The following is a 26,307-nucleotide window of genomic DNA, read 5'->3' as shown; positions in this document are numbered from 1 at the left end:
AGTAAGATGATTTCATTGAAAAAAAAAACGTCTTTTCATGGCACAAAGTCCACGCTTTTTATCAACTGCCAAAGCTTGTAAATTTTCTGTCGAAAATTTTTAAATCCACCTTTTTAACTCCTCAATTCGTCTATTTATGCATATTTGTTGCGTACGTTTCGCTGAGGGTTCTATTTCACATATATTTTTGCCGGCAGTGTTCTGCAGTAGCCTGCTAACTAATCTATCTACTTCTACAATGTGTGCTCCCCATTAAATCTGTCTCTGAAAGGACGCTTTGAACATAATAATAAGACGTCAGGAACAAATTTCAACAGTTCAACACCTTCTAATATAATAATCGTATTGTTAGAGCCATTCAGCAAAATCCGGTGCAGTGACTCGAACAGCTTCGCCAATGAATCTCGTCCCAATCAATTTGGAATAAAAATTTACACAATTGTAAGACTTTTTAAAGGATATAAAGCCTATTCTTGCAGGCTGCCTTTCAGGTACCTAAAGTCAAAATGCGTTCATTGCCATCAATTTCTGTTAGTTGAATTTGAAGTTTCTTGAAGATTAATTTAACCAAGAAAGTCACATTTCTATTTTAAATAAGTTTGTCGCAAGAATTAGGCTGCCTAATTGCAACTTCTAATGGCAACTTAATTAGTTACAATGAGATATTTGCAAGGGCCGTGATTTGCCAATTATAAGAGGGCTGTAGCTGGATAGGGGATTGTAGCTTGCACAATGTGTGGTGGTTTTCTTGACCAGATTGCCATCGCCGTTCGTCACATGTGCGACTGTGCTGACACGAAGAAGAAAGAACAGTTGATTTTGCGTTGTATACAGTTTTAATGTCAGTGTACAACTATTGCTTAACCAGATTTTCTCTATTTATGCTGGTTTTCAGGTTCTATTTGATTTTCTGGTACAGTGAACAGTCATCGTTTCTTCAACTTTATAAAATCCAATCATTATTTTTTAGAACCAGTTTTTTATTTGGCGTGGCGATATTTTCTATGAGGGCATTGCGCAATTTAGGTTATCCAAAGAAGTTGCTCCACCTAGTAAGTTTAAAATGTAAAGGAACTGTAAAACGAGAAAGTGCATTCCAATATACTTGTTACCGTGTTAGAGTACCGTGACATGCTTTCATCTCCCACAAAGATATGAGAAATCAATAAATTGTCTAGAAACTTTAGTAGCTGCGATAGAAGAGGATGCTGAGCTTGAGTAGGTCATTTCCACCAATAGCAGGCCTTCTGGCGGGACAAAGTTGTACGCCTGCCTCACCTACGCTTCTAGGAGTAAGATGGAATTGAAAATGCCGTCTTGCTGATATCGACATTTAAAGCCTCATGAAATCCCTCCAATGTGGGATACATCCACGTGAGACGTTACAATTCACTTGAAACAATTTAACAATTAAATCTGGATTAGTTATCAATTATTTATTATTATCCAAGGCTTATCGGGCATTTGTACTGGGTCATTTTAGTACTGCTTTAATATGAGATACGGCAGCTGATTGCCCTGTAACCATGACTGCAACTGCAAATATGAAACGAGGCAATCTTCCAAATACCGGGTTGGCTTTAAATTCTTTCTGAGGCAGCTCTTAGATTTTCAAAGAAGCGTGATTGTCTTCAGGTATTGGAAGGAATGCTTTAAAATTGCCGACAAGAACGAGAATGGAAAAATATCGCTCAAGGAAGCGAGTTGGGCTCTGAAGAAACACAATGTTAATATAAAAAAGAGTGACTTGGAGGATTGTTTTCACGTTGGTTTTGTACAAAAAATTTTTTTTCATCGGTAATCACTGGTAATGTAGCAAATTTCAGCTACTGGCAGAACCATCGGGCAGCGATGAATTATCAAAGGAGGGATTTGGTCGTCTGTACGAGATGCTGAATCCATTCCCTATGCAGACGCAACTTTATGAGAAGTTTGTGGATCGTCTTGTTATTTAGAGTACGATGGTTTCTTGTATTTTTTCGAATGTAATTTAGATTTGCTGTTCAATGGATTTCGGAGACAATGCAAGATAGAAAGGGAAGTGTTATAGATGGTGGCTCCACAATTGAATCTAAGAGTGAAAACTTGCTTACACTCTCGAATTTCAAGCTTTCAAAACTTCACTCTGATTAAGAGGTCGAAAGTTCAGTAATTAGGATGTCAACCTTCATAATTCAGATCATGTACTAAGCAAAAATCTTATAATTGGTTAAGATGAGTCCTCGAAAAACGTGGTTAAACTTTCTTGAGCGACTCAAACGACGAACCGAAAATCCGACGAGCCATTTGTATAGACATTGTTGTTTTAAATATTGTTTCCAATTTTCCAATTGCTGGAAATAGAAACTTAATTTTCAACTATCAATTGTCAGCTGATGGCAAGATAAATCCTTGACCGAAGCGCTGAACTTTGTGATTTTGTACAGAATATACTGTTACTTGTATCGTAGATTCCTTGTGGTTGTAAATAACTTGAATGAAATTGAAAACATAGACTCTTTGCGGCTCAAATCGAGTTCATAATTCAGTTTTCCGTTAATTTATTAAGATAAAACCAACGTCTATTTCCAATATTTCAAAAATAAAAAAAAACAGCTAGATCGTTTTGATAACCTTAATTTTTCATTAAGGTTTCTTATCTTGACCTAGTTCTTTGATCTATTGTTATAAACTTGTCAAGCCTTTTTGTTGGTTAATGTAACGTAGAACCAATCTAAGCGTGCATTTTTTTTATTTGAGCTAAGTGTCTCTGAACAACCTTAGCAAGTTTTCTCAGGCAGAACTTTCAGAGCTGTTTCTTCGGTGACAAAAGTATTTCCCAACATCTCCGAGTACTCGACCCATTTATGGAACACATCGTACATGACCGAGAGTGAATTTGAAAAGTTCCTTATTGAAGATGGTAAGGTTAGTACCAGAATGTCCACCCTCATCTCTTGTTCTCAAAGTTAGATTTAGAAATTTATCCTACGCGCTAGGATTTTCTGAATCTATGTGCGGTGGCAATACTTGACCAAATTTTGTGAGATTGTTTGCTAATTGCTTTTTAAATCAAAATTCTAATAAAGAGCCAACATATATAAAGACTTCGTTTGAGGTAACTCGACTGAAAAGTCAATTCCACTTGTTTGCTATTTTTTTTACCGCTGATCTAGTGTATCTTTTGATTAGGTTCCATGTCCAGATATTGACCAAGTCATGAGGAAGTATAGCCAGACTAGTAACAAGACTGGAGCGCTTTCTTTTTCTGGATTCCTTCAGTTTCTCTTCTCAGAGAAATGCTCGATAGTGAAAAGGGTAGAGAAGAAGGTCAACATGGACATGGCATATCCTCTCAACCATTACTATGTTAACTCTTCTCACAATACGTACGTTTGTAACAACCCAGCATTTCAATACCATAAATGATGTCTTTTTTAAACATCTTGGTTTTAGGTACTTAGAAGGAAACCAATTGACGTCTGCTTGCAGTGTCGAGGCTTACGTACGAGCGCTTAAATTGGGTACAAGACTTCTTGAACGTATGTTTCTTTTCTTGCTTGTGCGCTGTTTAGGTTTCTTGTAACTTTGTTAACCAGCTTTGTGTTTGTTCGTGCGTGTATGTGTATCTGAGTGTGCGGGTCTTCGAGTGTACTTTGTGTGATTTGTTAACTCCGCAAAACGGTTTTTTTGCTGTGCATGATTATTAGCGATTGACCTGATGCTGCACGTGTCGCGCAAAAACCTTCGAGGCTATTATTGCAGAGTTTCTGTTTAAATGGTGGATTGTTTTTTTGTCAAATCTGAAGTTCTAACACGCATCGTAGAAAAATAAGATGGGTGAGAAATTTAGCCATCGAAGCGGCAAATCTAACTAGATAACTTTAAACCTTTCTAAGCTCGAATTTATTTCTTGGGAGGAAACCTGCGTGCGGTGCTTTGAAACTTAAACGTTTTTAAATTTAACCGATTAGAAGTTTCATATCAAAAACCCTGTGACCCTTATTAAACTCTATTTGATGTTCGAAAAATTATATTGAACAATGGAAAGGTCCAAACTGCATCCAGGTAAAAGTTAAAGTATATTTACAAGATATTTTATCACGTTTTGAGAATTAAAATTTTTGTACAGTTTTGGTACTTCATATATTGGTTTGCTGTATATAACCATTGTATGCATATTGTCATAAATTGATTATAGACTAACTTATATTTAACTTTATAAAAATAACAAGACGGCTCGTGGGAGTCTGTGCACAGCACATAATGTTCCAATATGTTCCAATCTCTAAAGGTTGTGAAAACAACGTTAAATTTCTGTCAAAGAAATGGTCGAAAGTATCCGAAAGCAACTTGAAGAAGACTACACACAGAAAAATCTTAAACACAAACAGGCATTGCACACACCCAAATTCAAAACCCAACACCAAAAAAATTTTGAAATTTTCTTTTTGGCAATTGGCTTTTATTTGTCACCTTTCCTTTAGGTGTGTTTTGCTTGTTCTATAAAACTAGGTGTGGCCTTTTTGAGGCAATTAAATCTGTAATCCTAATTTTGCCATTAAACTTTGAAATGAACCGTTTTGATGTTTATCGAAAAATTTTGTCAATTATGGTTTAATGAGCCAATTAAATTTTAAAATTTTGCAGATTACCAGCTAAATTTATATAGCCTAATTTTGTTTTTGAAATTTTGTAACCGCATTTGGTAGCAAATATTAAGTTTCTCTAATTTTTAAAGATTTCCAAGTTTTAGCTTTCTAATTGTCTAACGTGTAAAGCAACGCTTCTGGTGTCCCTAAGGTTGGTTATATAGTAGTGTATAAGACCATTGGCTTCCCTTAATATTTATATTTTGGCCTTTTCAATCTTTGAAATTTTATTTATTTTGGAAAATGTCAATAATTTCGTGCACTGAAAATCAAAGAAGTAGCTTTTCGCTTTCCCGTAATATCTTGTGAAAAATTGTTTCCGTTTTCAAAACAATCATTAACATTTATGTTAAGTTTTGAATCTGGTGGTTCCTGAACTCTGTAGTTCTCTAATTATTATCTCCTGCATTGTATTAGAAACGGTTATTGGGTACGATCTTCTCTGACAATATAAAGATTACATAATAAAAACCATTTTTTTTAATAATGAATTTTATTTTTTCGTGTAACCGTTTTTCTTAAGGGTTTCGAAATTACTGGAATGGTTAGTCCAGCATTTTCCGCATTGAGACTTTACTCGACCGCGCGAAATGTGGCCGGAATGAACAAAATTGGGGAAAAGTCTAAAATTCGTCAAAAAATAATCTAAAGTGAACAAACTTACGGTCTAAATTGGACAAAAATAACTTGGAACCGCTGATAGGGCGCGAATTTTGTTCTCTTCATGTTACCGTTTTGGTTCACAGTTTTGAAATTACTGGAATGGTTAGTCCAGTAATTTCTCCAACAACTCTATGATTTAGAAAAGAGAATATATTTGTAATTTTTTTTACATTTTTTAAGTTGATTTTTGCTATTTTGTGAATTCTGAAGTCTTGTGTTCCAAAAAAATGTTTAGATACAGAAGAACATTGGTTCTTACACTATTTCGTAATGTGCTAAAAACTTAAAAGCGGATGGAAAATTTTTTAACGAAATTGAAGAAAACGAAAATGAATTCTGGACTTGAAAGTGTAAAGAATTACTCGTTACATTAAACAAATCAAATTTACTACAAGTTTGTTTGATTTAAGTTTTAGTTTGCACGCGATCGAACACCCCTGCCCCCCAGACCAATGTTATCGAACACCCCCTGCCCCCGGACCAAAGGAATTTCAATTGTATTGGGGCGCTCTCTTAAGATGTGTTCACATTTTTTCATAATTTTTCAATTCGAATTGATGTGATGATTTTAGTCACGCCGAAACAGGACACGTAGCGAAAAAGCTGGTGATTTTGTTTGAAAGTTTTCCATTCATATTCATTCTTTTTGTTTAGTCAATGAGAATTCTTAGAATTGTAGGTCAGGATTTTTCATTGTTTTCGAGACTCCAGATCTACGAATCTATCGCCACCTGTAACAGATCTCATCTAAAAGTTCTCCTCTCCACTTTAAAAGCAGCTTGAAAGCCTTCAAAATTAATCAATTTCTAGACACCTACCAAAATCACGGCTTTAATCTGTCTGCTCACTAAGGTTCAAAGTAGAAAAAGATGTGATCTTAAAAAAGATATGGTTCCCCACTGTGATCCAATTAATTTCGACTAAAAGCCACATTGAGACTTTATTCGGCCGCGTGGTTGTTTTTTAACAACGCGAAATTTTTGCCGACATTAAAAAAACTGGGCAAAAGTCTAAAATTGCCAAAAATAATCTGAAGTGAACAAAATTACGGTCTAAATTGGACAAAAATAACTTGGAACTGCTGATAGGACGCCCATTTTAATCGAAATCCTGATATTTTTGCTAGATAACGGACGCTTCAATAGAATTTTCTGTGTAAAATATCAATGCTGATGGCAGCATTTATGACAATTGTGGGCAAAGGAAGCTATGAATTGCTGATTTGACCACAAAAATAGGTAAAGACTACTGAATTGAGCCAAACTTGACAAAATTATCTAAAAACGGCTTGATGGGTTTTCTAATGATACCATTCATGTCTTTACGTTAAATAACGATTGGTCAAATTTGACGGAACAAAAAACCAAGCTGAGAAAATAGTTCCTCCCCACAAAAATGTTTTTGATGCTTAAAAAAGAACAAGTGTGGTGGGAACAATACTTTTTGAACTCTTGCTTCAATATGTGTTAATGTGATCTTAGCTATATAATTAATTGCTCTCGAACATTAAGTTTTCTTTGAGGCTTGCATCTCTCTAATCTCCACGTATGCGATTCACAAGCTGTTTTGGAGACTTATACTTATGGTGTGAAGGGCGGTTGTTAGAAGTTGACCCGCACCACCCCCCCCCCCCCCCCCACATCAGTTCCCCCCTCACTTACCCCCAATCCCTACCCCTGCACATCGTTCAGGCCGTAAGGGGCCATCAGCGAAAAACCCCCTCCCATCGTTGCACCCCGCCTCTAGCTGAGCTCACCTCACGTTCTGCAATAAAGCTGGCCTCACTAAGCCGTGGCTAGCCTCTGAAGAAGCCAACCGGTCGTTTGCTAGCAATTCGCCCGACGTTAGTCGGTTTTGTTTATTTTTATTTTGTGACAGTGGCTAAACTCTGAACGCGAAAAGAGAATTTAATGTTCAATCGTGGACAAGTTTTTAGCAATTATTGTAGTGTTCAATTGCTCTCAAACGAAGTTTGAAGCAATTTATGTAAATGTGTTGATCTCTTTACGACTCGGAGATGTATTGGTATTCTACAGGTTTTTACAATCTAAAGTATTTGGATTGTAAGGTGTGCTGTATTTTTTAAGTCCTACAGCGATAGCTGGGGCTTTTATTGGCCCTCTTGGTATTTTTTATTTCGTCGTCGCGATTTTTGTTACGACCATATGAGTCACAACCACTTCAAATCTGCTTTTTGTTCATTCGTTCATGCAATTTCAACTGAAGTGCGTGCGTGACGTCATTTTTCGCTCTTTTTAGCGAGTTTTTTGTTCATTTGCGTGATTAAATTTTGGATTACACTTGGCGTACATCACTCACAAAAATGACTTCCTCACTTCGAAATTGACTTTGATTTACTTGGATTCAAAGAGATAAGTTAAAATGGGTGTGTGTCACTCTAAATGAAGGTTATTTGAGAGCAGCTAATAGAGGCAGCAAAAACAAACAGAGTTTTAATCAAAATTTAACGTATCGGCCTTTAATGAAAAGACGAGTTTTTTGGTCTGTCTTTCTTACTGTTTTTTTATACTGCAGGTCTACAAAGCTATTTGGCAATCGGCCAGCTATGTTTAAAGATCTTTTCACACTTTTTTGTTTTGTTCTAGTCAATGGGGAGTCAAGTAAGACTGATTTTTTTAGTCACGCTGAAGTAGTAAAAGATGCGAAAAGTTGAAGAGGTATGAGGCCTTTCTTTTAAACGACCTTTAATGTGGAGTGAGAAGTTGTTGTTAGACATTGGTGTTTGAACAAATCTTTCAGAGATTTTTTCACTTGCGTCAATTTGGCTTCTATTTTCAGTGTTTCCTATCTTGAGTGCTGATTCATTTGATCTTTAATTGCGACAATTTGCAATGCTTGAATTATCAATGGGCAGGGAGCAGTAGCTTTTTATGACTTTGAAACTATTTATAGTCATAAACCATTAGTGAATATTTAATTTTTGCCCTTTTTTGAATGTTACTCATGTCCTATCGCTTAGAATCGTAAAAGACAGTTCTTGTTTGATACTTATCATACATAATTGAACGTATTTAATGGTATGAGTCCATAGTGTTTGGTTTTCACGAAATTGACACTATTTGTTCGCAAATGTTTGAGTTTCGTGCTTTTGTTGAACTTTTTGTTGTCTTATCATTTAATCGCTCCAGGAACGTTTCAATTGTTTCCTAATAGAGATTAGTTTGATGGATTTGTTTTCAGAAGAGTATTGAATACTTTTACTTTGACACTAATATTCGAGTTTTTTTGTCACTTTGTTTTCTTATCTCTTTGCATTTATTGGTTGTTTGTTGCTGTCTTATCACTTTCTGTCAATTATAACAGGTCTCTTCGGTTGCTAATGAAAATTTATTCAATTGAAAAATTCTTTAAGTGGGTGGCTAATGCTTTCGGCGACTTTTATTCTGTAAGTTTTCAAAAAGTATATGCCCGTTCATAAGTTTTTGTGAAATTTGGTTGTATTTGCAAGGACTTATTTAATCTCATTTATGATAGGTTTCATCGGTTACTAATGAAGAAAAGCCTCCCAAAGTGAATTAGTTCCTAGCCGCGACTGAAGCAGGCTGCAATGGGTTCGAAGTTCCCTTATTCCTTCGAGAGCAATTCTTCCGACCTTAGTTGGTTATCTTTTTATGTTTTGATCGTTTTATGTTCGTTTTGATCGTTGTATGTTCGTACTATTGGCTTTAAGGCGTAATCACTATTGCTTGTAAAATGCTCAAATCGCTGATTTTTTGTCTCGTTTTTTATTGAATCAAATACTGTTGAATTGTATGACCGCCATGGAGAATTTTTGAAATATTCTGTGCTATGCACGGTGCCAACCTTAACAACGGTGCCCTCTTGTTAAGGTTTTACTCGTTTTTTTAATACTTGGAGTCCCCCTCGAGTTAGCACAAGCTAGGGCGCACTAATTGAGATTTTTTATATCAGTTGAACTCCTTCGTGCCTGAATTGCGCTTTTCATGTTGTCAACTATAGAAACTGTCCATGAGCACGATCTCGTGCAGGTATTTTAATTGATCGAATTACAATTTTTAATTGAAAAGCTGATCTGTTGAGACTTAGAAGATTGTTATACATTTTGTGTAATAGCGCCCATAAACTGAATGGTTTTTAAAATGTTTTTACTAAATATTTAAGTTAGTTTTTATCTAATTGTTATTTACGCGCACGGTTTATAGTTTTATTCGGGGGAAGGGGTTTATGACGCTCTTGTCACTGAAAGTCAGGTTTGCTGCATCTGGTTTGCGTGCAAGTTTTCAATGTTATTTGTGCATTTTAGTGGACGTACATCCTGGTCCCAAGGACTGTGAGCCAGTTATCAAGCATCTCAGCTTCCCAACCAGTCCTGTATCTTTCCGAGAAGTCTGTCAGGCTATCAATGAACACGCCTTCAGTTACTCTTCGTAATCTTTCCCTTGTTTTCTTTTGTTTTTGGTTTTAAGGTCCAATCAAGTTCGGTGTTTAAAAAGTCTAAGAAGGTTTTTATCTCAGAAAAGTTGGTTCTATAAAACCATAGTAGACTAAAGTGTTTGATTTCTTGGAAAATTCAGATCGAATTTAGGTTAATTTTTAGAAGGGCATAAGTGCTGAGATACTTTTGGTCATTTCAGATACCCTCTTATTTTGAGCATTGAAGATCACTGTGAATCAGACAGTGAGGCGAAAAAATTGATGAATGAAATACTGGTCGAAGTTTTTGGAAGTGAGTGAGTTTGGTAATGCTTTCATTTATGTTCTTGACTTGACTTCTGTCAACAGTGTAATTCTTTATTCATATCGTTATCAGACTTGCTATTCACGGATGAAAAACTGCAGAACAACCAGCTGCTTCCAAGTCCAGAAGAGCTAAAAGGCTACGTTATTGTTAAGGTGAACTTTCTTTTTCACATTACCTCACACTTCAAAATATCTTTAATTATACGTTGAAATGATTCTTGATGTGTTTGCTCAAATATGCCTGATAACTGAGGTTTAACTTGTGATGATTATGCTTCGCTGCAATCCTTTATGTTCGGAATTGTGTTGTTTCGACGAAACTGCTTACAACTGTCGATATGTGTTTCGTTTTTGAAAAAACAAATCAACTTTTTAATGTCGAGAAATTTGCGAATTTTATCAAAGCCTTGAAATGACCAAGTTTTTGTATGCTCTTTTTGATTAATCGTATGGCATGATCTCCATGGCGAGAAAACAATACAGCTAATTCTTATTTATCTTTTGACGCTCGTGTGGCTAATGGCCACTTTTGAGGCTATTTCCTCTCAGCTTGTTCGTAGCCAGCTGTAGCTGCTATAATTTGGTGGTTTAATTATCTCCCAATATAAATAGCTATTCCCTTATCAATTTAGTATCCCAGCATTTAGCTTTTTGAGGTTAAATTTAAACCATTTTGTGCGTCACTTTTGAGGTATTATGCACTGCTTTTGTAAATACGGGAGAATTAACTCGAGTTATTTTAACTTTAACATGCTGTGCTTTGCAGTATTTAGTGATAAGTCCTAATTGTTATGAACGCGTTTTGACTAATTACGATCTAATTGGACCTGGCTATTTCAAGTAAAGAATTTGGCAAAAATCATTTTTCTAATATTCCCCCAAATTTGCAAGTTGCATTTTATCGCTATTATTTGAGCTCTGAGTTCCAACTCTCCATTTTATTTCGGTAAGTAAATACATATGCTTAGGTTGAAAAACGTGAAATAAAACGTGCTAGGAGGTCTAAATTGGAGACTAATTTCACGCGGCATAAGCTTGATCCGCGCTCCATTTCGATTAGTCATCTCGTTCTCTGTATAAGGAATTTTATAACTTAGACTGTTTTTCCCCCTATCGTTTTACCTGTGTTAGTGTGTTGTACGTGAACTTTTGTGTCTTCATAGCGCAAATAGTACAAGAAAATGGTTTTAAACAGGCTAGTAAGTGCGCAATTTTTTTGCGTCTACTCGTATATGTCAATGTATTGTTTTCCATTTTCCCTTCTGCCTGTGCTCAGCATAATGCTTACTTCATTGCTATAATATGATGTAAATGTACATGTGCGTGCTATATACGTGTACGTGGGATGATTTTACCTTACCTTTTCCATATAAGGTTGTGTATATTGTGAGCTTTCACAGTGAGTATAGTAGCTGTATGTACCCGCCAATGGTTAATCAACAAAGAAGAGTCTCGATTTTCAGTTCATTTCCTTACCCCCCTTCTTTCTGTTCATGTGCCCCGATTAAAATGCCCCTTTCTTCCCTCTGACTATTTTGACTTTATTTCTTCACTTTCCCTCCTTGCATTTGCTTTGTTTTCTCACTGTGCTGATAATTTGTTCGCATTATGAAGAAATTTACCTTGTCAGAAATGAATGCGCGGAAGTGTGCTTTTGTTACTTGCTATTGTTACCAATATTTTTGATAATGGTCTCTCTGAAATTAAAAGTTCTAAGCTTTTTTTTTAGTGTTTTTGTAAAGTTTTTATCAGAATAGAAATTTGCATTTTTGCATTGATTATCTTTGTGGGATTAAGTTAAATTTGGTGTTTGCACTTGGAGTTTTTCATTTTTGGGTTTATTTGGGTTTATATTTTGGGTTTATATTTGGGTTTATATTTTGGGTTTATTTGACCTGGCCCTAAAACGTTATAGCTTGATTGTTTAATGAGTGAGCATTTATTTAGTACTAAATTTTTGTGGTAGAATTACGAAATTTCTTTTCCTCTGTTAGAATACGGCTGTTCACTTTAAATATATTATACTTTTATAGAAAATTCTAAAATTATATCAATTATATTGACCAGTCTTGTCTCAGGTGTCAATAACATGTATTGGGGGTGGGTGGGTGGTTCGCAAGGTAACGCTTCTTGAATTATCAAGATCTGATAATTCGTTGTCTCTGTTATTTATAGAACAAGCGACTGCGACAAGAGAATTTCATCAATGTCTGTCGAGGCGTGACTGCTAAAAATTTGGGAGAGGTATTTGTATCAGGTTGGAAAGTTTGTCTGTGCTCGAAATTATTGACCAGTATTCAATTACTGTTGAATTATTCCTCATTTGTTAAAGGTGGCAAGAATCCAAAGAAGTGTAAGAATTTGCCTCTACTTTTCCTAGCTGTTTTAGTTTCCTTCAAATATTTTCTTGGATATTCAACTATCGCCTCACCTTTGGTACTGAATAAAATATTGGCCCCTCCTCTCCTCCCCCCACCCCACCCCAAATTTTAATCAGTGTTATATTGCGTAATACTTGAGATTTACGGAGAAGCCTACGGTTCACATAAGCTCTGGTTAGTCAATAAATTGCTCGCTTTAATTCTGTTCGAGAATTACATCCCGTTTAGCAACAGGGGAGGCGGTTTTTGAATAACCTGTTTTCTTAACTTTTTTTAAAAAAAAATCAAAATAGAGTGACAGGATTTGCATTGCATTTCAGGCCAGCCAAATTTTGTGACATCGATTGCGAAGACTAAATTTTACTCGCTGTGTTCGAATAAGCCATTAGAGGATTCGGAGTTTGTAAAGAAATGTCAGAGCAGAGATAAGCTGAGAAAGGAAGAGATTGGTGAGACATGTAGCGAGGCACTAGTAGAATGGACCAAAAGGTCGCAGGTCTGCAACAGTCTTTTGATTATAAGTATCGCCAAACTGTACTCTATAGTAATGAAACCGTCTTTGCTGCATCATAAAAATTGCTGTCAAGTTTATTTTCGCTGAAGCTGAAAATTTATGGAAATTCAAGCAGCCTGATTGAATTATGGTGTTAATTTTGTGAAAACGTCATTAAAATTAATAATAGGAAGCTACAGGAGACATTAATATTCCTTTATTCGTCAGTTGTTTCTAATTTAGTCGGTGATTTCTGGCTTGAGCTGTTACTTTTCACTGTATGCAAAACTGAAGACCAACTTAATGAATGTCTGCTTCCGACACCATTTGCAATATCCATGTATTCTATTAATAGCAGGATTATCCTTATCTAAATAAGCTGCGAAAATTTTTAGCTTTGGGATGTTTGATTAAGAATCCTGACATCAAGACAGATACCCATACGGATTTGAGCATTTTTTCACGTCTTCGCATTAGTTAAAAAATTTCAAAATTTGATATTAAATGAATAAGAGTTTTAATGATCTAAACATCTTAAATTTTAAAATCTTGAATGTTTGATGTGTTTTGCTTGCAAATCAAGACCGCTATACTCAAGCTCTATGATCCTGTCGAGTCATACGATTTTTATAGTTTTTGATTAAGCTATATTGAAATTTGATCAAAGACTGTTGCTGATTTGCCATTTGGGTAAGGTGCGAGTGTATCCCGCCAATACACAGGTGCTCTCGGGTAATTTTGATCCGCGTGATGCGTGGATGTGTGGAGTTCAATATGCTTCCCTCAACTTGCAAACTGTTGACCTTTACTTCATATTCAACAGGGCCATGTTTGCCAGAAATGGTGGCTGTGGCTATGTCTTGAAACCCTGTTACTTGAGACCCAGAAGTATGCTAGTCATTTCTATCTTCTTAACTGAGATTAAGTTGCATACCTCTTTGATTGTTTGATTGACGATCTGGTGCATACCAAACCTTTCTTGCCTTTATTAATTCACATTCTTTATTGAAACTGTAACTGATCATTTAGCTGAACTACTTGATAGTTATGTTGTACAGATCCTTGGCTGTGAGATTATAATTCGATCTGGACCTCTGAACCCTTAGCACCCTTAACAGTGGAACTCATTTGTTGTTTGTAAAAGAACTCATTTCCTTTTAAACCCTCCTATGCGACATTAGAAAGATCTGAAACATCATTACAACCGTGGTATGAATTTCTGCTCATGTTAATAATCGTGTCCACCCGTAATTGTGAAAGTTTACCTTTAGATGGCACCTTTTTCAATCCCTTGGCACTCGAGACCAGGAACAAAGAGACACTAGTACGGGAAATCTTGAAAAAGCGATATCTTAATGTTCACGTATGTATTCTAACAATCGATCCTTGTTAATTGCTCTCAAACGAAGTTTGTAGCAATTATATTAGTCCTGTCGGTCTTTTTTTTTATGCGATTTTTCGCTTGACCAATTTTTCGTCTGACGCTTTTGACTTTTCGTCCTCAAAAACGGGATAAACAGGTAGCGCCCAGCGGGCATTAAGTGCTCTTAGAGCCTTTTAGCTCTGTTTCAGCTCAAACAGTTTTGGAGTCTTATACTTATGGTGTGAACAGCGGTTCTTAGAGATTGAAGACCCCCCCCCCCCCACCCCCCCAACTGCTGACCCCCCACTATTGCCCCCCAACCCCCCCACCCGACTGTCGCCACCCCCATCGACACCCCCGTGCACCCTCCCCCCCACCCGTGGCTAGCTACTGACGAACAACCGCTAGCTAAAAGCGCAAATTTATACTAATTTTCACAATTTTTTTCAAGATTTTTGAAAATTTTGTCAGTTTTTTTAAGTTTTTTCAGCCCTAGCAGCCCTAGGTGTCAAGGAATCCACTCTAGGATTTGATAATAGGTTATTGAATAGTTTCTAGTTGTAATAGAATGGTTTCAACATTTCAACACTGCGAATTTTTTGCATTTTTTTGATAAATTTTGCAAAATTTTTCAATGTTTTTGAAAGTTTTTGTCGTTTTTTAGGTTTATCCAGCCTCAAGAGCCAAGGAACTTCCTCGAGGGTTTAATAATAGGTTACTATGTAGTTTCTAGAAGTAATGGAATCATTTTCAAGATTTCAACATCACGAATTTTAGGTTTTTTTTGACAAAAATTGCTATATTTTTAAAATTTTTTGACATATATTTTCCTTATTCAAGATTTTTCAGCCTCAGGGTTCAGACAACCTCCCGAAGGGTTTGATAATACGTTGCTGCATAGTTTCTAGTGGTAATAGAATGTTTTTCAACATTTGAACATCACGATTTTTAGCAATTGTTGGATAAAACTTGATTTTTTTCAAATTTTTCAAAATTTGTCATTATCTAAGTTCTTCCAGCCCCAAGAAACCTCGTATAGGCTTTGATAATAGGTTACTGAACAATTTTTATTGCGATAGAATAGTTTTGAACTTTTTAATATCACAAATTTTATCGGTTTTTTAATAAAACTTATGATTTTTTCATTTTTTTTTTTGAAATTTTTGTCATTTTATTTGCAGTTTTTGAGTCCTTTTTTGAGTTTAACGATTAATACTGGCCAACGAAGCTTTTTAAGTCTTGCAGATGGGTTACATGACAAATATCCAGAGGCAAAAAATGTTCTTTGAACATTTTCGTCACTGCGAAATGTGGAAAGTTTTCTTCTGAATGTTGCACTTTCAGTTTTTTATATGATTTAGTTACTGACAAGGCTAGAATCTCATGGAAAAAATTTCTAGCTCTCTCTCTCTCTTTCTCTCTCTATGTGTGTTGGTTGGCGTTTCTTTCCTTCTCTTTCTCTTCACTTCAGCGGCTGTTATGTGGCGTGATAATATCGTCTATTACCCTAGCCTCACGCCTCTTCAATCAAGCGAAAGCTAACCTCACTAAACAGTGGTTAGGTGCTGACAACCGCCCGCCGGTCGTTTGAGAGCAATTCGCCCGACGTTAGTCGGTTATGTTTAAATTTTAAATCCTTGTAAAATTGGAAGAGAAAAGGTCAACGGGTTTTTTGTAGATATTGGGTGGCGCTCATTTACCCAGAAAGTTTGTCAATGGGAAGTTTGCGGGAGATATGGTAGATGTGTATGTGAAGGTATCCCTCTATGACAAGATTGGCAAATCAAAGTGTCAAAGCTTCCGAACTCGCACTATTAAAGACAACGGTTATGTTCATGTTTTTTTGACTGGTTTGAATTTCTTAACGTTTTTTTAGTGTCCCAATCACTCAAATAATCTTTGTGTCCATTTGCATTTACTTGAAATTGGGTTGTGCTGTTGATTTATTTCCCTTTCAACTTCTGCTTTAGAGTAATGGGTAAAACTCAGCACTCCTCAAAACTCAGAAATACTTCAAATTTTCCTGCCTTTTTCTACCGTTTAATTCCTTCGAAGTGGCTTAGTTTAAATATCTCAACCCAACGGTTGAGTCCACGTGTTTTCGCATTGAGGAGCTATTTTATGAATACATCTTCAAATGCAAAAATGTAGAAACCACGCAATTCATTATTAAAAAAGTTTACTTTGTCGGGTTGTATCGTGAAACCCACAAAGCTCAATGAAAACCACACTAGTCAAATCGTCATAAGTTATAATTAGAAATTTGAAAAAGGGACCTTAAACCTTAATATACGCCCTCCCCCAAATTCCCCAAATTCACCAGTTGTAATAATTCACGATAATGGGATTTTTAAGCTTTGGGTCACATTCTAGCACCGGTTCTATGGTTTTAAGTAAAACTTCGAATTCTGAAAAGGGCTGACAATCTGAGAAAGGACTTGTTAGGTTTCAACCCAGTATGGAACGAGAAAGCCAACTTCATAGTGGACTGTCCTGATCTAGCTTTCTTCTTAATTGAAGTGTATGACAAGGATCTGGACTCAGATGAGCTGGTCGGCATCTACTGCATCCACTTCCAATCTATCCAGAATGGTCATTAGTCATACCCTTCTATATCCAATCTTATCTTTTCCGGATCTGTTTCTTTCCGTCCCCCCTGTTTTTGTGTTAGTGGAAAGCATGTATGAAGAAATTAATGCGTGTTTTGAGAGATAGTCATAATCTACGAGTGGAGAGAGAAACAGTTCCAAATTACTGCACATTTTTTTCTGTTGTGATCTTTCTAAGTCGGTTCCTTCTTAACTTCTTGCCTTCATCTCAAATACAGTTGGAAAAATCAATTCACAATATGCTTGTTTTGTTGCTGAATTAATCATGAAATTGTTATTGCTCTGTACTATGGTGCTTTTCTTAATCACGGACCTACAAAGAGTGATAGGTTTTGACATTTTCAGCCATCATGTATTGGACCATATTTTGAAAAAGTAATTATTTGATGTTCATGTACGTAGTGACAGAAATGGAGGTTCAAAAACTTTACAAGCTCATACACACAAAGTGTCCTTCATGATAGCGTAATCGGTTCTAACTGGGATGTTATTGAGCAGATCATTCAGTTTTTCCAGTTCGCAACGCTTAGTCAAAAATTGCTATCTACTTTGACCGCTATTTCTTAAAACTGGAATGGTTATTTTTATTAGGCTATGTGACGGTGCCACTTTATGACGAACACTATCAGCTGTTGCCCTATGCCTCCCTCTTTGTTCGAATTCACATCTCTTCATAGAAGCTGTGTTTGACATTTAGAAAAATTTCATTAGAACCAAGCACAGTAAACCAACTACGAATTTTCGAGTTTGAAATTTAGATCCTAAGTCATTTTGGTGTAATGGTCTACTAAATATAATGCTCTGACGGACTATCAATTGAGGTTATGAGTTATATATTAAGTTGAGAAATGACGTTTGAGTTGGTGGTGCCTTTCGATTGAAACTTAGACAGAAACAATGTGGTTCATGCACGCATTCATTTCAATGCGTGAAACACATTTGTGCTACGTTTGAGCAAGTTCACTGGAGTACACAGCACATGTTTAATTTGTCTTGTATCGAATTAAATTGAGCTGAGTTTAGTCATTTACAAATTTCATTGACTACAATACGGTAAGTTGTTCTAATCTTAATGGTTTCAATCGTGTTTTGGTTAGAATTAGTAATAGCAATGTTATAATACATGCATTCAAGTTTGATATTGAATGGATTGCAATGATTTATTTTGTTGTTTTTGAAGTTCTGTTGGTTAACATGTTTTTTGCGTTGCAGATCATATGTCTGAAATCTTTGGCAGTGGATTGAAAGTCGCTGATAAACCTTCTGCCGAATCGGTTGGGAGCAACAGCCCGAGGGAGGCCAGCCGTGGCCCTCCCGAGGACCGCGGCTCCACAAAACGATCGCTGGACAATGGTTTCGAAATAGAGACTAACTGGAACAAGACGGTGGAAAAGTTCGATGACTTGGGAATTAAAGAGACTTTGTTGAGGGGCATCTATTCGTATGGTTTCGAAAATCCTTCTGCAATTCAGCAGCGAGCCATCCTCCCCGCGGCTCAAGGTCGGGACGTTATTGCCCAGGCCCAGTCGGGAACGGGAAAGACGGCGACGTTTGCGATCTCAGTTTTGGAGCGAGTCCAGGAAGACGATCCCTCGTGTCAGGCTCTTATCATGGCTCCAACTCGTGAACTGGTTATCCAGATTAGGGGAGTGGTTTATTCGTTGGCCGAATATATGAGTATACGTGTTGCTTTCTGCGTGGGTGGAAACGAAGTGAGCGTTGACGCCGCCAAGATCCAAGACGCACAGGTTGTTGTTGGAACTCCAGGCCGTGTGTTTGACTTGATGAATCGGAGAATGCTCAAAACTGACAAGATTCACATTCTCGTGCTGGACGAGGCAGATGAAATGTTATCGCGGGGATTCAAAGAGCAAATTGTGAATATTCTAAAGAAAATCTCAGAGAAGGCTCAAATTGTCCTGATGTCTGCAACAATGCCCCCTGATGCGCTTGAACTGTCGCAGAAGTTCATGCAGAATCCGGTTCAAATTCTGGTGAAGAAAGAAGAGCTGACTTTGGACGGTATCCGGCAGTTCTACGTTAATTGCGAAAAGGAGGAATTTAAATGTGACACGCTCTGTGATTTGTACGAGACCATGACGATCACTCAGGCCGTGATCTTCTGCAACACCAAACGCAAGGTTATCCATGTTCAAACTGAGCTCACAAATGCTCAGCATACAGTGTCGGCAATACACAGTGACATGCCCCAGAAGGAGCGAGAGGTGGTCATGAACGAATTTCGAACCGGGTCCAGTCGAGTTCTGATTGCAACTGACTTGATTGCTCGTGGAATTGACGTGCAACAGGTATCGGTGGTGATCAATTTCGATCTGCCAGCAAGACGAGAGAACTACATTCATCGAATTGGTCGATCTGGTCGATTCGGACGAAAGGGAGTCTCGATCAACTTCGTCACTAAGAATGACGTCCGAGTTATGAAGGACTTGGAGGATTTCTACCACACCAAGATCGAGGAACTGCCTACGAATGTGGGTGATCTCTTGTAAGATCAAGGTTGCTCATAAGAGCAACCAAAGTTAAATATTAAGCGACAACCAAGAAGCATGGAACTTTCTCTCAATGACAACCAACTGAAGGCGGCAACAGAACGAACCGAGCACCCCATTTAAAATTTAGTTGAAGTCAATGTTTTCTCGTTAACTTGAAATTTATTTTATTCTAATCTTCGCTGTTGATTATGAATACGTTCAATCCATAAGAGATTAGATTATATGTACTGTAAGCCCTCGAGTTTCATCAGTTATCAAATTATTTTTTTTCCAAAATAAGATGCGTTTAAACTTATGAGGAAACTCGGTTGCTACATACAATGCATGCCTGTTCATTTTTACATACTATCTGTAATAACTGCGCAAAGGCTTAGTTGACATGTATTTACAAGATGACTATTAACTTATAGCTTCGCATATTTGTGTAGATGTCGAAAAAAAGTGGGTTGTGATGCTCATTCATCTGTTTTGCTATTAAGCCTCGAAGAGAAGAATAAATGATTTTTCCATGTACTTGAGTTTTAATGTTCATTTTAATTTATTTTGAGTATTTGTACCTGTGTTTGCTGAACAGTCCATTTTGAATAGACAATTCATTTAGTCAAACAAGAGTTTAGTCAAGTGATACCTGTCTTTGTTGTCACATAATAGAACCTGACCTGAGCTTTGAGAAACTATATTAAAACAAGCTTTGAGCAGTAGCGAAGACGAAAATATAATAGATACTGGTGAAAACAACAAAAGTGCAACATAAAACAAGCAAAAAACTCAAAGGCATCATTTTGGTAACAAGCAGTAAGCTAATGGATGGAACAAAAATCGCGGAGATAAGGTATTGGATAGGCTTCAAAAGGCACTTTACGGAAAACAAAAAATGAAGCTGAGGAGGGCCATGTAAATTGAGAACATACAAAACTGTAGAAATGAGAACTATTTTATTTGCTGTTTAACCTTGCCTCGTTTTAAGCAATTTTCAGAAATTTTGCGTGAAATCTCAAAATTCTGGCAGCGAATTTTCCTATTTTGCGTAGATTTTTTTTTATTGCTCGCCAACGAAGTTTGAATTCACTATTGCAAGCCATCCCACGGTATTCGTTGCGTTAGTCAGAAATATATAAACTAATATTGATTTTCATTTATATCTCTAATCAGTAACTTTAACTGTCTTGTAATAAAATTTTTGGATCTTTTCAACAATTGCCCCCCTTTTGCAAAACGGGTGGCTATTCTTGAATAGAATTTAAGCGAGCCATTTATTAACCAATCAGAGACTACTAATAACTTTCCACGCATGCACATACTATGTTAAATTGAATAGAATAAAATACGCCATGGTACGGCTACTAGCCGAACCGGAATACAAAGCGAAAAGAATTTCCGACTGGCGGGTCGGTGGGTTCTTCGCGCGCGTCGCGGCTTCGCCGCGATAACCGACCCGCGATTTCCGGATTACATCCCACAGCGCATTAGAGGCATGGCCATGAACAGCGGTCCGCAATTGCGCTTAAACTATTATTCGGCTATCTAAACTGTAGGCCAAGTAATATCGTCATAAAGTATAGCACAGAAGGGGTGGCGATTCTCTACTAGGTACCAGGGGGGGGGGGGGGGCAATTGTTGAAAAGATCCAAATTTTTGTATGTTGAACGATGGGCTTTGGTTTGGGTTGCATTATGGGTAAAGTATGAGTTCTTTGTCTTCTTCGACTCCAAGTGTTGCAGTCTTAATTCCCACGCCAAAAAATAACAGATCAGAAACTTCGTCCAGCCAAGCTGTTTCTTAGCCCACTGTTCTGTGCGATGAAATGTTTTCGTTTATTCGAAGAAAATTTGTTCTCTTGACTGAACTTAACTCTGATTATTCATTAGTTCTGATTGCAACCTATTGTAAATTAACCTGAAATGCCCACAATGAGATGGGGATCGATTTGTTTTTTTCCGGTTATCTTTTCATGAGTTCTAGTTAATCTTAGGTCTGTCTGAATCTGGCGAATTTTTTTATAGAAAAACTGTTTGATGTGAGAAATGAAAACCGAAACATTGAATAAAAGGTTGAATGAACTGCTTCCATTCTTTGCAGTTTTGTAACTCCTTTAGTTTTCTTTGACCTTCCTTCTTATCGGTTGAGAAAAATATAATTTAGTCGAGCTGGGTACACCTCAGGTGCGAAGACTTGTCGTTTTATTTCATTTTGTTTAAACAATTCTGTTTTATTTCGTTTTGTTGCTGCTCGACTATTTTGTCTCATTCTGCGCTCAAGAGTTCTTCATACCATATCTCTGACTCTCCTGATTTGTCCTTGTCAGAAGCGGTTGAAGTTCCTCTTCACTGCTTCCAATGAGAATGGCGTTGTCAGCCTATCAAAGGTTGTGAAGTTCTTATCCATTGATGGTGACCCCAGGAAGTTTTTTGATTGCTCTCAAGATTAATTCTCCGTAGTGAGAAGGTCTGGGGAAAAAACCATGGCAAACAACTTTGAATTTCCATAATCTTGCTTTCAATGTCCTCGTAAGACTATGGTGCGTTAAAAACGCTAATTGATATGTGATGATTGCGACCCGCAATCTGTGATAAAAAAATTTCTACATTTGTGAAGAGAATTTTTTCAGGCACAAGTTGGAAATGCAAAAGATTTGCTCTTGGAGTTTAACCGAAGCAAAGTAATTTTGGAGTTTGTTTTGCCCTACGTTCTTATCGAAAAGAGCCTACTTCTGGTACTGCAACTGCTTGTTTGAGTCTTAAAATAACAATTTTTCTGGTTGAGTTGTGAAGCGACCTGTTTTCTTTTAGTTTCAAGAATTTCCTGTAGAATGAAATTGTTCCAGAATAAAAGTTAGATCGAAATAGACGAGCTCTGTGTTGTTCCGTTGCAAGTATTGTTTTTACCCTTTTTAGCTTTACTGGATATATATTTTTTTGTCCTCGGACATTTTTTTAAATCTAATGATTGATTGATCCATCGCGCCAGCTGCTTATGTATATAATTGTTTTCCTAATTTATGCCTGTGTATTTATTAATAGATGGTTAATTTTAGTTCATTGAGATCTTCAAACAGTTGTTATCGATATCGAAACGCAGTAGCATGAGCCCTTATTAGCTGCATGTTCTTGTTTTTGTAATTGATTTTGCGGAACTTGGAAGACCAGTTTTGTGACTGTCCTAGGGTAGTGGATGAGCAGCAAAGTAACAGCTGGCAAGGCACCCTGCGTTCAGCAATTTACTGGCTAATCATTTTGAAATTGGCTATTTAGCAGATATATTGAAGCCTGTCAGGGGAATCAAATTTTTTCCTCATTAGAACAGAAGAACAGAAGTATGTTTAGAGACAAAATTTTTAGCTAAAAACAAAATTTTTTGTTTTTTTAGCCTCACAGTGCTTGATACTTACTAACTGTCAATTGAGATCACTGCTCAAGCCTCTCACTGCTCTCAAGATTACTTCTCCATAAAGAGAGGATAGGAATCAAATTTTTTCCTCATTAGAACAGAAGAACAGAAGTATGTTTAGAGACAAAATTTTTAGCTAAAAACAAAAATTTTTGTTTTTTTAGCCTCACAGTGCTTGATACTTACTAACTGTCAATTGAGATCACTGCTCAAGCCTCTCACTGCTCTCAAGATTACTTCTCCATAAAGAGAGGATAGGTTGGTTGAAAAGCAACACCTTTGAGTTTCGATAAACTTGCTTTCAGTGTCCTCGTAAGACTATTGCACGTTAAAAACGCTAATTGATATGTGATGATTGCGACTCACAATATGTGAAGACGAAAAATTTCTACAATTGCGAAAAGAATGTTTTCAGGCGCAAGTTGGCAATGCAAAAGATTTGCTCTTGGAGTTTAAGCAAAGCAATAGAGTTTCTGGAGTTTTTCTGGTTGAGTTGTGAAGCGACTTGTTTTCTTTTTGAATTTCGAGAATTTCGTATAGATTGAAATCGTTCTAGAATAAATTTTTAATCGAAATAGACGAGTTTTTTGCTTTGTTGCAAATATTGTTTTTTTTTACCAGTTTTAGCTTTCCTGGATATAGATATTTTTTGTCCTCGAACACTTTTTTTTTAAAAAATCTAATGATTGATTGATCCAGCGCGCCAGCTGCTTATGTATAATTAATTGTTTTCGTAATTTATTCCTATGTATTTTTAATAGATGGTCTAATTTATTTTATTGAGATTTTCGAACTGTTGTTATTGACATCGAAAGGTTGTAGGATGAAGCCCTTATTAGCTGCATGTTTTTTTGTAATGGATTTTTTGAAACTGTGGAACTAGGAAGACCATTTTTTTTACTGTCGTAGGGTAGCCGATGCGCAACAGATTAACAGCTGGCAAGCCCCCTGCTTTTAGCAATTTCCTGGCTAATCATTTTTTCAAATTGACTATTTTGCAGATATGTTGAAGCCTGTCAGGGGAACCAATTTTTTTTTCTTATTAGAACAGAATTATGCTGAGACAAAATTTTATAGCTCAAAGCAGAAATCTTTGATTTTTTATCCTCACAGTGCTTGATACTTTCTCTAAATGTCAATTGAGATCACTGCTCAAGCCTCTCACTGCTCTCAAGATTACTTCTCCATAAAGAGAGGAGAGGTCGGAGGAAACCAACCATTGTTAACACCTCTTTGAGTTTCGATAAACTTCTTTTAGTGTCCTCGTAAGACTTCACGTTAAAAACGCTGTGTTTATTGCGACCCACAATCTGTGAAGATGAATATTTCTTCTACATTTGTGAAAAGAATGTTTTGAGGCACAAGTTGGCAATGCAAAGGATTTGCTCTTAGAGTTCGAGCAAAGCAAAAGAATTTCTAGAGTTTGTTTTGCTTACGTTTTTTATCGAAAATACCCTAATTTTGGTTCTGCGCACTGCTTGTTTGAGTCTTAGAAAAATAATTATTCTGGTTGAGCTGTGAAGCGAGCTGTTTTCTTTTAGTTTCGAGGATTTCCTATAGAATAAAATTGTTCTGGAATAAAATTTCGATTGAAATAGACGAGCTTTTTTTGCTCCGTTGCAAATATTGTTTCTACCTCGTTTAGCTTTCCTGGACATAGATATTTTTTACCTCGAACAAAACTTTTTTAGAATCTAATGATTGATTGATCCATCGCGCCAGCTGTTTATGTATAATTAATTGTTTGCGTAATTTATGCCTGTGTATTTTTAAAAGATGATTAAGTTTAGTTCATTGAGATCTCCAAACTGTTGTTATCGACATCGAAATTTAGTAGCATGAAGCCCTCATTAGCTGCTTGGTGGTTTTTTTGTAATGGATTTTTTGAATTTGCTGATTCCCGAAAACCATTTTTGTGACTGTCATAGGGAAGTGGATGAGCAACAAAGTAACACCTGGCAAGGCCCTCTGCTTTAGCTATTTCCTGGCTAATCCTTTCAAATTGGCTATTTTGCAAATATATTGAAGCCTGTCAGGGGAACAAAATTTTTTCCTCACAAGAACAGTGGTATGCTTTGAGACAAAATTTTAGATGTTTTATCCTTAAAGTGCTTGATGCCCTTCCTAATTTTTACTGCAGAGCACTGCTCAAGCCTGTCAATCCTCTCAAGATTACTTCTCCATAAAGAGAGGAGAGGTCGGGGAAAAACAACCATGTCGAACACCTGTATGAATTTCGATAAACTTGCTTTCAGTGTCGACGTATGACTATTCACGTTAAAAACGCTAATTGATATGTGATGATTGCGACCCACAATCTGTGAAGATGAAAGTTTCTTCTTTTGTGAAAAGAATGTTTCGAGGCACGAATTGGCAATGCAAAGGATTTGCTCTTAGAGTTTGAGCAAAGCTAAAGAATTTCTGCAGTTAGTTTTGTACGTTTTTTATCGAAAAGAGTTCAATTTTCATACTGCGCACTGCTTGTATGGGTCTTAGAAAAATAATTTTTCTGAATGAGCTGTGAAGCGACTTGTTTTCTTTTAGTTTTGATGATTTCCTATAGCATGAAACTGTTCTAGATTAAAACTTTGATCGAAATGGACTAGCTTTTTTTGCTCCGTTGCAATTATTGTTGTTACTTTCTTTGGTTTTCCTGGATGTAGATTTTTTTCTCCTCGAATGAAATTGTTTAAAAAGTTTAATGAGTGATTGATCCATCGCCCCAGCTGCTTCTGTAAAAAATCAATTAATTTTGTAATTTATACCTGTAAAATTTTAAGTGATGTTTAAATTTAGTTCATTGAGATCTTCAAACTGTTATTGAACTCGAAACGTAGTAGCGTGAATCCCGTGTAAGCTGCATGTTGTTTTAATTAATTGATATTTTGAATTTGCTCACTTGCTGAACTCGGAAGACCTTTTTTGTGATTGTCATAGGGGAGTGGATGAGCAACAAAGTAACAGCTGGCAAGGTGCCCTGCAATTTCCTGCCTAAGGATTTTAAATTTTGCTATTTTGCAAATTTTGCTGAAGCGTGACAGGGGAACCAAATTTTTTCCGCATTAGAACAGGTATGCTCTTAGAGACAAAATTTTATACCTAAAAGCAAAATTTTTTGATGTTTTTTCTTAGTGCTTGACAGCTACTCTAAATAGCACTGCAGTTCGCTGCTCAAGCCTGTCACTGCTTACCAAAGAATTTTTTAAAAAGCAAAACTTTCAAATTTCTGTTTCCAAAAAATTTTGAGGTTTCGAAGGAATAATAATTGAAAAACTACAATTTATCCCAACTACATATCTTTGATCATTATTTTTTCCAAGGTAAAATGAGGCAATTTCTGAAAGCCTTAAAACCATAAAAACTAAAGCTCTAAAAACTATTTGAGGATTATCAAAAGTTTTTCTTGGGTTTTGAAGATAAAAGACAAACATTGCTAATTTGCAAATATCTGGTTGCTTTTTCTCGACCAAATCAGCGTTTTTTTCCGTGTCTTTCTACGTGTGGTTAGTATTCAGCTCAGGTTACAACTATTGGTTATTTCGATT

General features: G+C 36.5%; 2 protein-coding genes across 3 annotated transcripts in view; both read left to right on the top strand.

Annotated features, from left to right (window-relative positions):
• LOC142336586 (activating molecule in BECN1-regulated autophagy protein 1-like) overlaps nt 1–26,307 on the top strand; it is a 329,506-nt gene that overhangs the window by 227,689 nt on the left and 75,510 nt on the right. The gene's annotated exons all lie outside the window — the stretch shown is intronic.
• Nucleotides 1,512–19,931, top strand: LOC142336544 (uncharacterized). Of its 2 annotated transcripts, XM_075385455.1 has the most exons (16): nt 1,512–1,573; nt 1,636–1,765; nt 1,827–1,930; nt 1,995–2,077; nt 2,777–2,907; nt 3,172–3,368; nt 3,436–3,521; nt 9,580–9,703; nt 9,911–10,002; nt 10,087–10,169; nt 12,192–12,369; nt 12,718–12,893; nt 13,586–13,778; nt 14,162–14,253; nt 15,932–16,079; nt 18,075–19,931. In XM_075385455.1, exons 1-16 carry the CDS (start codon nt 1,527–1,529, stop codon nt 19,370–19,372), a joined length of 3,162 nt encoding a protein of 1,053 aa, XP_075241570.1. In that variant the 5' UTR covers nt 1,512–1,526; the 3' UTR covers nt 19,373–19,931. The 2 variants fall into 2 exon arrangements, with proteins under 2 accessions (XP_075241570.1, XP_075241576.1); XM_075385461.1 differs by lacking the exons at nt 1,512–1,573; nt 1,636–1,765; nt 1,827–1,930; nt 1,995–2,077 and having other exon boundaries at nt 2,885–2,902.

This window comes from Convolutriloba macropyga, chromosome 1 (genome assembly GCF_964194025.1).
Source record: "Convolutriloba macropyga chromosome 1, txConMacr16.3, whole genome shotgun sequence".
In the NCBI taxonomy this organism is placed as follows: Eukaryota; Metazoa; Xenacoelomorpha; order Acoela; family Convolutidae; genus Convolutriloba; species Convolutriloba macropyga.
The sequence above is the reverse complement of the archived record's forward strand: the minus strand, read 5'-3'. Positions and strand labels throughout refer to the sequence as shown.

Excerpts from the sequence above, each read along its gene's own strand:
- LOC142336544 (XM_075385455.1), top strand. The coding sequence starts at position 1,527 with ATGACTGCAACTGCAAATATGAAACGAGGCAATCTTCCAAATACCGG. Across the intron at positions 1,574-1,635 it reads GGCAATCTTCCAAATACCGG|GTATTGGAAGGAATGCTTTA; the intron begins GTTGGCTTTAAA and ends GATTGTCTTCAG. Across the intron at positions 2,908-3,171 it reads TCCTTATTGAAGATGGTAAG|GTTCCATGTCCAGATATTGA; the intron begins GTTAGTACCAGA and ends TCTTTTGATTAG.